General features: G+C 58.9%; 1 protein-coding gene across 7 annotated transcripts in view; it reads left to right on the forward strand.

Moving 5' to 3' along the window:
* Positions 1 to 12,865, forward strand: part of ADGRB2 (adhesion G protein-coupled receptor B2) — a 35,319-nt gene that overhangs the window by 17,304 nt on the left and 5,150 nt on the right. For 4 of the 7 annotated variants that reach the window (XM_030964375.1, XM_030964374.1, XM_030964377.1 and 1 more), the window contains 15 exons: positions 1,588 to 1,755; positions 3,964 to 4,128; positions 4,205 to 4,306; positions 4,958 to 5,064; positions 5,744 to 5,938; positions 6,038 to 6,106; positions 6,218 to 6,326; positions 7,429 to 7,575; positions 8,264 to 8,339; positions 8,409 to 8,511; positions 9,286 to 9,329; positions 10,829 to 10,955; positions 11,802 to 11,905; positions 12,286 to 12,388; positions 12,617 to 12,767. In XM_030964375.1, coding sequence (XP_030820235.1) covers positions 1,588 to 1,755; positions 3,964 to 4,128; positions 4,205 to 4,306; positions 4,958 to 5,064; positions 5,744 to 5,938; positions 6,038 to 6,106; positions 6,218 to 6,326; positions 7,429 to 7,575; positions 8,264 to 8,339; positions 8,409 to 8,511; positions 9,286 to 9,329; positions 10,829 to 10,955; positions 11,802 to 11,905; positions 12,286 to 12,388; positions 12,617 to 12,767 — 1,770 coding nt within the window. The remainder of the gene's footprint in view (positions 1 to 1,587; positions 1,756 to 3,963; positions 4,129 to 4,204; positions 4,307 to 4,957; positions 5,065 to 5,743; positions 5,939 to 6,037; positions 6,107 to 6,217; positions 6,327 to 7,428; positions 7,576 to 8,263; positions 8,340 to 8,408; positions 8,512 to 9,285; positions 9,330 to 10,828; positions 10,956 to 11,801; positions 11,906 to 12,285; positions 12,389 to 12,616; positions 12,768 to 12,865) is intronic. The other 3 variants (XM_030964376.1, XM_030964378.1, XM_030964379.1) reach the window with 3 other exon arrangements.

Genomic DNA, 12,865 nt, shown 5'->3' on the forward strand with positions numbered 1-12,865 from the left:
TTTGGCCAGGGCTGCCCTGTGAGATGCTGCTGGAGCCTTGAGCTTGGCAAGAAACGATGCCAGGGATGCTGGATTTGGTTGGAAGTGATGCCAGGGATGCTGGATTTGGTAAAAAGCAATGCCAGGGATGCTGGATTTGTTTGGAAGCGATGCCAGGGACTCTGGGTGTGGTTGGAAGTGATGCCAGGGATTCTGGATTTGGCCAGAAGTGATGCCAGGGATTCTGGGTTTGGATAGAAGCAATGCCAGGGATTCTGGATTTGGTTAGAAGCGATGCCAGGGATGCTGGATTTGGCCAGAAGTGATGCCAGGGATTCTGGGTTTGGTTGGAAGTGATGCCAGGGATTCTGGGTTTGTTTGGAAGCGATGCCAGGGATGCTCGATTTGGTAAAAACCAATGCCAGGGATGCTGGATTTGGCCAGAAGTGATGCCAGGGATTCTTGGTTTGGTTGGAAGTGATGCCAGGGATTCTGGGCTTGCTTGGAAGTGATGCCAGGGATTCTGGGTTTGTTTGGAAGCAATACCAGAAACGCTAAGTTCAGCGTGAGCAACACCAAGGTCCCCATCCTGAGCGTGTCCCTTGTGTCCCAGCCGGTGCAGGGACCAGTCCCAGTGACAATCCCCCCTCCCAGCACCGCCTGTCCAGGACCAGCTGGCACATCCGTATGTTGGACCCGTTGCCTGGTGAGCCCGAGTGTGCAGTGGGAGCTGATGCCTATCAGAAAACAAGGCAGGAAATGATGCATCTGACTCCGCTGATATCAGAAGGCTAATTAATTACTTTATTATGCTATATTGTTCTATTATATAATACATTGTATTACACTGAATCTGCCAAGCACTCAACTCCACTCAACTGCCCAAAATCTCGTGATTGTCTGTGACGGTGCTCACAGGGGTCTGAGGATGAGGGAAGAGACGAGGATCTGACTCCATGTTTCAGAAGGCTTGATTTATTATTTTATGATGTATATTACATTAAAACCATACTAAAAGAATAGAAGAAAAGATTTCATCAGAAGGCTGGCTAAGAATAGAATAGAAAGGAATGAATGATAACAAAGGCAGCGGTCTCGGACTGTGTCCGAGCCAGCTGGGCTGTGATTGGCCATTAATTATAAACATCTAAGATGGGCCAATCACAGATCCCCCTGTTGCATTCCACAGCAGCAGATAATCCATGTTTACTTTTTGTTCCTGAGGCCTCTCAGCTTCTCAGGAGGAAAAATCCTAAGGAAAGGAGTTTTCATGAAAAGATGTCTGCGACAAATGTGAATCCCAGTGGGAAGGTGTGCCTTGCTTTTCTCCGCGAAGAGAAAGCGAATCCCCGAAAACATTCTGGGGCAGGTGTGCCTTGCTTTTCTCCGTGAAGAGAAAGCGAATCCCCGAAAACATTCTGGGGAAGGTGTGCCTTGCTTTTCTCCGCGAAGAGAAAGCGAATCCCCAAAAACATTCTGGGGAAGGTGTGCCTTGCTTTTCTCCGCGAAGAGAAAGCGAATTCCCGAAAACATTCTGGGGACGTTGTGCCTTGCTTTTCTCTGTGAAGAGAACCGCGGCTACAGACGCCGCTCTCCTTGTCCCCGCAGTGGAAGGGCAGTGGCTGCCGTGGGGCGCCTGGAGCCGCTGCTCCGTCACCTGTGCCAACGGCACCCAGCAGCGGACGCGCAGGTGCAGCGTCTCGGCCCCCCAGGGCTGGGCCGAGTGCCGGGGGGCCCACGCCGACGCCCGGGAGTGCTCCAACCCCACCTGTCCCAGTAAGGCCCCGCGCGCCGGGAGAGGGGGGACGGCACCGCGCACCCAGCGCGGGACACGGACAGGGGATGGGGACAGGGGAACAGGGACACGGAGAGGAGGACAGGGGAACAGGGACATGGACAGGGGATGGGGACAGGGGAACAGGGACATGGAGAGGAGGACAGGGGAACAGGGACACGGACAGGGGATGGGGACAGGGGAACAGGGACATGGAGAGGAGGACAGGGGAGCAGGGACATGGACAGGGGATGGGGACAGGGGAACAGGGACATGGAGAGGGGACAGCAACTGGGGAACAGAGACACGGAGAGGAGGACAGGGGAACAGGGACATGGAGAGGAGGACAGGGGAACAGGGACACGGACGGGGACAGGGGCAGGGGAACAGGGACACAGATGGGAACAGACACAGGGGAACAGGGACACGGACAGGGGATGGGTACAGGGGAACAGGGACATGGACGGGGACAGGGACACGGATGGGGATAGGGACATGGAGAGGAGGACAGGGGCAGGGTAATGGGGACACAGACAGGGACAGCAACAGGGGAATAGGGACACGGACAGGGACAGCGACAGGGGAATAGGGACAAGGACGGGGACAGGGACATGGAGAGGAGGACAGGGGCAAGGGACGGTAACACGGACAGGGGGACGGCAATGCCATGTCCAGGACAGGGACAGCGACACAGGGACAGAGGACACGGACAGGGACAGGTGGAGAGCAGTGCCACCTCTGGGATGGGGACAGCGACAGGGGGACACGGACGTGTGTCACACAGGGTGACAGGGGCAGCAACAATGGGACAGGGACAGAGGGACACCCCCGGGGATGGGCACGGGGGGATGGCACTGCCACCCCCGGGAGGGGGACACGGGGACAAGGACAGGAACTGGGACAGGAGGGTCCCAGTGCCACCCCCAGGACGGGGACAGGGACTGCAGTGCCACCCCACAGCGTCCCCACAGTGTCCCCGCGGTGTCCCCGTCCCTCCCAGCACTACCAACTCGGGGCCAGGGGCCCGTCCCACCCCCCGGGAATTCCTTGGGAATTTTTCGGGAATCGGGGGGTCCCCGCGGGCTGGGAGGTCCCGGCTGGGCCTTGAGGTGTCCCCGCGGTGTCCTCGCGGTGTCACGCCTCAATAAATGTCCCTGTGCCTCCTGAACTGGGAATACTGGGAATTTCGGGACTGCTGGGAATTTCGGTGATGCCAGGGATCACCGGGCATGTCTCAGCTGGAGGAGCCGGGGGTTGGCACTGTCCTTGTCCCGGTCGCGTTGGGGACCCGTCGGTGCCAGGCGGCGGCGGGTCCCGCCGTGCTTTGGGCGCACAAGCACGAGGGAGATGTCACTGTGCACACGGGGCTGGGGACAGCTCTGGGCGTGGGGACACCGGGCAGAGGATGGACCATGGGGTCCTCATCCTGTCCTTCGAGCTGCTCCTTATTTGTAGGAGAAGTGGTGGCACCGGTGGCAGCCACAGAGGGAGGTGGTGGCTGTATTAGGTGGCTTTTTCTACACTTCCCACAAATTTCTCCACAATATTCAATTTTGGGACAAAGTAGGGCATGAATTGATAACCTTGGGAAAGCCTGGGAATGCGTCTTCAGCTAAATTCGTGCTCTGGAGTTTACAAGTTCGAGCGGCCTTGCCCAAACAAAGGGAAATGGAGAAAAAGCCAAATAACAGGGAATGTACCTCTGCTCTTCCCGTGGATGGTGGCAGGGAGTGAGGGGCACCTGCAGCAGGATGGGCATCATCCGCAGCAGGATGGGCATCATCTGCAGCAGGATGGCATCATCTGCAGCAGGATGGGCACCTGCAGCAGGATGGGCATCTGCAGCAGGATGGCATCATCTGCAGCAGGATGGGCATCATCTGCAGCAGGATGGCATCATCTGCAGCAGGGTGGCATCTGCAGCAGGATGGGCATCATCTGCAGCAGGATGGGCATCTGCAGCAGGGTGGCATCTGCAGCAGGATGGGCATCTGCAGCAGGATGGGCATCATCTGCAGCAGGATGGCATCCACAGCAGGATGTCAGTCTGCTCTAAAAGAGATTTCAATCACCGACCCACGCATTTCACACCCTGTGGCGTTTCGGCTCACAGCGCGCGGGGCAGCGCCGAGGGTGGCCTGTCCCCGTCCCCGCGGGTGTCACTGTCCGTGCACAGAGCCAGGTGTCCCACAGTGTCCCCATCCCCACAGCAGACAGCAAGTGGGGCCCTTGGAACCACTGGAGCCTCTGCTCCAAGACCTGCGACACCGGCTGGCAGCGGCGCTTCCGCATGTGCGAGGGCTCGGGCATGCAGGGCTACCCCTGCGAGGGCACCGGCGAGGAGGTGAAGACCTGCAACGAGAAGAAATGCCCAGGTATGGGGTGCCCCCCACCCCACAGCGCCCCTCGCCCCCAAATCTGGGCCTTGCTGATCCCCCCTTCCCCACCCAGCCTACCACGAGATGTGCAAGGACGAGTACGTGATGCTGATGACCTGGAAGAAGACGGCTGCAGGGGAGATCATCTACAACAAATGTCCCCCCAACGCCACAGGTGACCCCAGATGTCCCCGGGGCTGGCACAGGGCAGGGTGGTGGTGGCTGGTTGGGCACCCCAAACCCCAAAGGCAGTGGGTGGGATGAGGGACAAACGGCCCAAACTTCTGTGGGCTGGAGCAGGGTAGAGGGTGTGGGTGGCATTTGGGTTGAACCACCCCAAAGCCACCCCAAAGAGACAGGGGTGGCATTGGGGTCAAGGCATCTGGAGCAGGGCAGGGAGTGGTGGAGGATTGACCACCCCAAACCCCAAGGGCAGTGGGTGGCATGAGGGATAATTGGCCCAAACCCCTCTGACCTGGAGTAGAGGGTGTGGGTGGCATTTGGGTTGAGCCACCCCAAAGATCTGGGGGCAGGGGGTGGCATTGGGGTCATGGCATCTGGAGCAGGGCAGGGGGAGGTAGGTGACATTGGGGTCAAGCACCCCTAAATCCCCTGGCCCTGGAGTTGCACAGGGGTCTGCGGGTGATATTGGGGTCAAGCGCCCCTAAATTCCCTGGCCCTGGAGTTGCACAGGGGTCTGTTGGTGATATTGGGGTCAAGCGCCCCTAAATCCCCTGGCCCTGGAGTTGCACAGGGGGCTGTGGGTGGCATGGGGGTGCCAGGAAGGGATGGCAGCGCCAGCCCCAACCCCAAATCTCCGTCACAGGGACTGCCAGCCGCCGGTGCCTGCTGAGCCCTCATGGGGTCGCCTATTGGGGCGTGCCCAGCTTCGCCCGCTGCGTGTCCCACGAGTACAGATACTTGCATCTCTCAGTAGGTGCCCGCTCTGGCACGGCCCCTTCTGTCCCCTGTCCCTGTCCCTGGGGCTCTGTCCCATCCTTGACCTCGTTGGCATGGGGAAACTGAGGCACGGGTCCGTGGGTGGGCGGGAAAAGGGGGAAATGGCTCTTGGGATGGGAAGATCCCCCATGGAATCCCCTGTGGGGTGGGAAGAGGGATCCCATCCCAGAGCTGGAGGGGGGGTTCTGGTTGGAGTTGTGTTCCTGTGTGTTTGGGAAGAGGTTTCTGGGATGGACAGGATGCCCCCTGACCCCCATGGATGTCCCCTGACCTCCCTGGATGTCCCCAGACCTCTCTGGATGTCCCCAGAGTCCTGTGACCACCCACAGACCTCTGTGTGCCTGGAAAAATATCCCAATCCCAGAGCTGGCGTGTTTGAGTTGCGTTCCCAGTGTTTGGGAAAAGGCTTTTGGGATGTGGAGGATGACCCCAGACCCACTGGATGTCCCCAGACCACCCTGGATGTCCCCAAACCCCTGTGAATGTCCCCAGACCACCCTGGATGTCCCCAAACCCCTGCGGACTCCCTCATCCCGCATCTGCCTTAATTAACTCCGCGGTGTCCCCTGGGCTCTGGGGGCAATAAGGGGCGCTCAGCACCGCTGTGGGGTGGTGGCAGCGAGGTGACACGGCTGTCCCCTCCCCGTGCCAGCTGCGGGAGCACCTGGCCAAGGGCCAGCGGGTGCTGGCAGGGGAGGGCATGTCCCAGGTGGTGCGGAGCCTGCTGGAGCTCATGGCCCGCAAGAGCTACTACAGCGGGGACCTGCTCTTCTCCGTGGACATCCTGCGCAACGTCACCGACACCTTCAAGAGGGCCACCTACATCCCGTCCTCCGAGGACGTGCAGGTAGCGGCCAGGGGGATGGAGAGGGTCCCCCAATCCCCGGGGAGGTGGCGGTTTGTCCGTCGGTCTTGTCCCCAGCCCCGCTGAGCCCCGTCCCCGCAGCGCTTCTTCCAGGTGGTGAGCTACATGGTGGACGCTGAGAATCGTGAGAAGTGGGAGGATGCCCAGCAGGTGAGTGGCGCGGGGGGTGTGGTGGTGGCAGCTGGGGTGTCCCCACCCTGCGGGTGTCCCCACTGTGGTGACAAATCCCGGCGGTTCCGGAGCTGCTCCCATGTCCCACAGGTCTCTCCCGGCTCCGTGCACCTGATGAAGGTGGTGGAAGACTTCATCCACCTGGTGGGGAACGCGCTGAAGGCTTTCCAGAGCTCCCTCATTGTCACTGACAACCTGGGTGAGTGGCAGAGTGTGACCGGGTTCACAGGGGTCTGAGGAAGAGGGAAGAGACGAGGATCTGACTCCATGTTTCAGAAGGCTTGATTTCTTATTTTATGATATATATTATATTAAAACTATACTAAAAGAATAGAAGAAAGGATTTCATCAGAAGGCTGGCTAAGAATAGAAAAAGAAGGAATGAATAACAAAGGCTTGTGTCTTGGACTCTCTGTCCAAGGCAGCTGGGCTGTGATTGGCCATTAATTAGAAACAACCACACGAGACCAATCACAGATGCACCTGTTGCATTCCACAGCAGCAGAAAATCATTGTTTACATTTTGTTCCTGAGGCCTCTCAGCTTCTCAGGAGGAAAAATCCTAAGGAAAAGATTTTTTATAAAAGATGTCTGCGACAGCAGGGCGAGTGTGGAGCCATGATATTTTATGAAAAATCCTTTCCTTAGGATTATTTTTCTTGAGAAGTTCGGGAACAAAATCTAAACAATGATTATCTGCTGCTGTGGAATGCAACAGGTGCATCTGTGATGGGTCTCATGTGGTTGTTTCTAATTAATGGCCAATCACAGCCCAGCTGCCTTGGACTGTCTGGTCAGTCACAAGATTTTATTATCAGTCTTTTCTATTCTTAGCCAGCCTTATGATGAAATCCTTTCTTCTATTCTTTTAGTATAGTTTTAATATAATATATATAATAAAATAATAAATATATATATTTATATAACATTTATATATTTATATATTTATATATTTTATAGACTTATATATATTTGTATAATAAATAGATAATATATTATATATAATATATTATATATAATATATAAAATATATAATATATTATAAATTTAATTTATGTATATAAATCAAATAGATATAATATAATATATTATATATATAATGTATATATTATATATATAATGTATATATTTTATATATATAATGTATATATTATATATATATATAAAAATAATAAATCAAGCCTTCTGAAACATGGAGTCAACATTCTTATCTCTTCCCTCATCCTGGGACCACCACCACACGAGTGTGGGGACCTGAGGGCACCCAGGAGCGGGGAGGTGACACCGGTGTCCCCTGACAGTGACCAGCATCCAGCGGGAGCCCGTGTCCGCCGTGTCCAGCGACATCAACTTCCCCATGCGGGGCCGGCGGGGCATGAAGGACTGGGCCCGCAGCTCCGAGGACAAGCTCTTCATCCCCAGGGAGGTGCTGAGCCTCGCCTCGGCAGGTGAGCGGGGAGAGCCCAGCTGTGGGCACATCTGGCGGGGGTGTGCACAGCTGGAGGTGGGCGTGTGTCCGCCTGAATGTTGCTGCATGTCTGGGATAGCGCACTGGTGTGTGCTTGCACATCTGGAGATCAATGAGTGTGCACATCTGGGAGCGTGCAGGTGTGTGCACGGGTGTGAACGTGAACATCTGGGTGTGCGCAGGTGTGTGAGCCTGCACATCTGGAGCTGTGCATGTTGGGAGTGTGCAGGTGTGCACACAGGTGTGAACATGCACATGTGAGTGCACATCTGGATGTGCACACGTGTGTGAGCCTGCACATCTGGAGGTGTGCACGCTGGGAGCGTGCACATCTGGGAGCGTGCAGGTGTGTGCAAACAGGTGTGAATGTGAACATGCTCCTGCACATCTGGACATGCACACATGTGTGAGCCTGCACATCTGGGACTGTACAGGTGTGTACACACATGAGCGTGCCCATCTGGAGTTGTCCACGAGCGCACACCTGTTACAGATGTGGGCTCACATCTGGCTCCCATTCACACACACGTGAGCAGCACCCTGCAGGCGTGTGCAGGTGACCACGTGCGCCCTTGAGCAGTGTGCCCCACACATCTGGGCACACATCTGGCCTGCCCTGCATGTCCCCCACTTTGTGTCACCCAGCCCGTGCCTCTCTCTCTCTGCAGAAGCCGAGGAATCGTCACACTTTGTCATCGGGGCGGTGCTGTACCGCACGCTGGGGCTCATCCTGCCCCCGCCCAGGTGAGTGGCGCCGCCCGCCGTGTCCCCCGCTGTCCCCCGGCCTGTCACAGCCCGTGTCCCTTCCCGCAGGAGCCCCCTGGCCGTCACCTCCAAGGTGCTGACGGTGACGGTGCGCCCGCCCACCCGGCCCGCGGAGCCGCTCGTGCTGGTGGAGCTGTCCCACATCATCAACGTGAGTGTCCCCTCCCATGTCACCGGGGATGTCCCTTCCCACATTATCAATGTGAGTGTCCCCTCCCTTGAGTGTCCCCTCCCTTGGCATCAGCAATGTCCCTTCCCATGTCACCAGAGTGAGTGTCCCTTTCCCATGTCACTGTGAATGTCCCTTCCCACGTCATCAACATGAATGTGCCCCTTCCCATGTCACCAGTGTGTGTCCCTCTCCTGTGTCACCATGAATGTCCCTTCCCACATCGCCAATGTGTCTCCTCCCATGACATCAACCTGTGTCCCCCTCCAATGTCATCAGTGTCCCCTCCCTGTGTCACCAGCCTGTGTCCCCCCTGCCATGTCTACGTGACTGTTCATGTCCCTCATCATCACTGTGTCCCCTTCCCACGTCACTGTGAGCGTCCCCCTCTGTGTCATCCACAAGTGTCCCTTGTCCCACATTGTCATCGTGACTGTCCCCTCCCGTGGCGTTGCCCTTCCTCATCGTCAACCCTCCTGTGTCATCAATGAGTTCCTTCATCCCCACCATGAGTGTCCCCTCCCACGCCACCCATGTGTCACCCCGCTGTCCCATCACTGTCCCATCACCGTGTCCCCTCCCAGTCCCATGTGGGTCCCTGTCACCAGCAGTTCCCAATTCATGGCATGGTCCCTGTGCCCACCATGGGGACGTGCCACCCCTGGGACACCCGGGGAATGTCCCCAAGGGGTGGCACGTCCCTCGTGGGGTGGGGACAGGGCTGGGGGCAGCTCTAACCTGTCCCTGTGTCCGCAGGGCACGTCCCACCCGCAGTGTGTCACCTGGGACTACTCGAGGACGTGAGTGAGGGGCAGGGGCACGGGGACACGGGGACACTCTGGTGATGGGGTGGGGCTGGCAGTGCCAGGGAGCTGCTGGAGGGGAGTGGAGCAGGGGTGGGGACAGGGATGGGGGACAGGGACAAGGAACAGGGATGGGGGAACAGGGATGGAAACAGGGACAGGGAACAGGGACAGGGAGCAGGGATGGGGACAGGGATGGGGACAGGGATGGGGACAGGGATGGGGACAGGGAACAGGGAACAGGCATGGGAGCAGAGACAGGGAACAGGGGTGGGAGGGCTGGGATGGAACAGAGATGGGGGAACAGGGATATGGGAACAGGGATGGGAACAGGGATGGGAGGGCTGGGGTGGAGCAGGAATGGGAACAGGGATGAGGAGCCAGGACCATCCCTTCCCACATGCCAGCCCCACTGGCACGGGTGAATTGAGCTCCCCCGGGATCGATGCGGCCCCGGAGCCGCTGCCAGGCTGCCAGATGTGATTTGTTAGCGCTGGCAGGAACGAGGGAAAGTAGGGCAGGAAGGGGGGCGGGCAGCACTGCGGGCTGGGGTGGGCACTGCCAACCCCCCTGCCCAGGTAGCCGCGGGAACCCCCCGGTTTGGGGTCACTGGTTCCATTCATCCCCCAAACCGGGGGGAGGTGTTGGCTGTGATGAGCATGGCAGGTCTCAGCCCTGCCCCAGGGACAGTCCCCAGCTGTCCCACAGACCCAGTTCCCGGTTTTCCTGATGCGCTGGGGGCTCTGGCTGCTCTCCCTGGGCGTGGCAGTGCCACCCCACTCTCTGCCCCCTCACTGGGGGCATCCCCTGGCAGGAGGGGTCCCTGTGACAGGAAGGGTCCCCAGGGTGGGGAAATCCCTTTAATACAAAGGGTCCCCATGGCAGGAGGGTCCCCAAGGGGGTGGGTGCCCGTAAAAGGGGGGTTCCCATAAAAGGAGGGGTCCCCATGGTGGAGAGATCCTTCTAACAGGAGAGGCCCCATGACAGAAGGATCCCCAAGGGCGGGAGGGCTCCCCAAGGGCAAGAGGGGTTCCAAGGACAGAGGGGTCCCCATAATGAGGGCTCCTCATAATGAGGGATCCCGAAGACAGAGGGGTCCCCATAATGAGGGACAGAGGGGTCCCCATAATGAGGGACAGAGGGGTTCTCATAATGAGGACCCCATGGAGAGAGGGAATCATTGCACCCCCCTGGGAGGGGACACAGGGGCCAGGGGGCTCTTGGGGCTGTTCCTGCCTGTCCTGGCACTGCCCTGCCCCTCTCCGTGGTGTTTCTTGCCTCCCAAATCTCTGTGGGATGATTAAACCCGAGGCCTTCCAGTGCAGGGATGGCTTCACCCCTGTCCCCAGACTCGGGGGGCTCCCCTGGCAGTGCCCCCTTTGTGCCTCCCACCGGGCAAGGCCAGGAAGGGGTTAACTCCAGAGAGGCGTGAGGGGCTGCCGCGTGTTTGATCATTTCAAATTGCTCTCCCTCCGCTCTCTCTTGCCATTAATCAGGGATGCTGGCTTGGGAAACTGGGACACGGAGAGCTGCCAAACCCTGGAGACCCTCCCGGCGCACACCAAGTGCCAGTGCCGCCAGCTCGCCACCTTCGCCGTGCTTGCCCAGCTGCCCAGAGACCTGGTAGGGGACAGGGACAGCCTGGGGACAGCCACCAGCCCGCTGGGGACACGGGATGGGGGTGAGGGGTGAGCCCCGGGCTGGGCAGGGGCGGTCCTGAGGGAAGGTGGGGATGGGCATGGAGCATTTCCAGGATGAGGTGGGCTGGAGCATTTCCAGGATGAGGTGGGCACTGGATGGGCACGGAGCATTTCCAGGATGAGGTGGGCACTGGATGGGTATGGAGCATTTCTAGGATGAGGTGGGCACTGGATGGGCACGGAGCATTTCTGGGATGAGGTGGGCACTGGATGGGCACGGAGCATTTCCGGGATGAGGTGGGCACTGGATGGGTATGGAGCATCTCTAGGATGAGGTGGGCACTGGATGGGCACGGAGCGTTTCTGGGATGAGGTGGGCACTGGGGGGGGGGGCTCTGGTGAGGTGGGGTATGGAGCATTTCTGGGATGAGGTGGGCACTGGGTGGGTATGGAGCATCTCTAGGATGAGGTGGGCACCAGATGGGCACGGAACATCTCTAGGGTGAGGTGGGCACTGGAGGCTTGGGGTGTCCCCAGCAGCCAGGGGAAGGGTCCCAGCACCCCCAGCACCCCCTGGCACCCCCAGCACCCCCAGCAGGGTGGGTTTGTGTGGGCAGGGGCTGCCATGGTCCCTAGAGCTCAATACAGGGGCTGCAGTGTGCCAGGAGGGGCGGGGGCACCCCATTGCCATTCCCTGTTGGCACAGAGTCCCCTTTGGCTGTGCCACCTCTGCCACCGACCCCTTCTGGCACCTGGAGGGCCCAGAGAGGCTGTCAGGGAGCAGTGGGGAGGGGGCTGGGCTCAGCCTGTCCCCCCGGTGTCCCCCCAGGCCATGGACCCCTCGGGGACACCGTCGGTGCCACTGATGATCGGCTGCGCCGTGTCCTGCATGGCCCTGCTGACCCTGCTGGTGATCTACGCCGCCTTCTGGAGGTGACCCCAGGGGACATGGGGACATGGGGGGCTCCTGGGGCGTGGGGCTGTGTGGGGAGGGGGTGACAAAGGGGGACAGGGCACTGGGGAAGGCTCAACATCAATTGGATTAATGGGAATGGAAAACCTGGGTGGGAGAAGATGCCAGGGGCTGTCCCCACCACAGGAGAATGCCCATCCTGTGGCAGCAAGGGACAGGGGATGGGGACATGGGACAGGGACAGGGACATGAGACAGGGACATGGGACAGGGGACATGGGACAGGAACAGGGACAGGGGATGGGGGACAGGGACAGGGACAGGGACAAGGACATGGGACAGGGACAGGGACGGGGACATAGGACAAGGGACAGGCTGGTCCCACGCCACTCCTGCCGCAGGTTCATCAAGTCGGAGCGCTCCATCATCCTGCTCAACTTCTGCGTCTCCATCCTGGCTTCCAACATCCTCATCCTCGTGGGCCAGTCCCAGATGCTCAGCAAGGTGGGTGCCACCACCCTGCCACCACCCTGCCACCACCCTGCCACCCTCGGCCACTCGCCTGGTCCCCTGCTGGCTCCCAGCTGCAGATTGGATTTGGATTAACTCGATCCCGGGATTAAATCCCCCGCGCCCGCCCCTGGCTTTGACACAAACCTCGCCGGGCGTGGGGGTTTAACCACCACGGTGCCAGACGCTGATGTCCCCGTGATGTCCCCGTGTCCCCCGCAGGGCGTGTGCACCATGACCGCCGCCTTCCTCCACTTCTTCTTCCTCTCGTCCTTCTGCTGGGTGCTGACCGAGGCCTGGCAGTCCTACCTGGCGGTGATCGGCCGGATCCGGACACGCCTGGTCAGGAAACGCTTCCTGTGCTTGGGATGGGGTAAGAGCCCGGCCTGGCTGGCAGGGGGGCACCCCTCCCCCTTCCCTGGTACCCCCCAGGCTCATCAGTGTGACAGGGGTGCTCACAGGGGTCTGAGG

Source organism: Camarhynchus parvulus, chromosome 23 (assembly GCF_901933205.1).
Source record: "Camarhynchus parvulus chromosome 23, STF_HiC, whole genome shotgun sequence".
In the NCBI taxonomy this organism is placed as follows: Eukaryota; Metazoa; Chordata; class Aves; order Passeriformes; family Thraupidae; genus Camarhynchus; species Camarhynchus parvulus.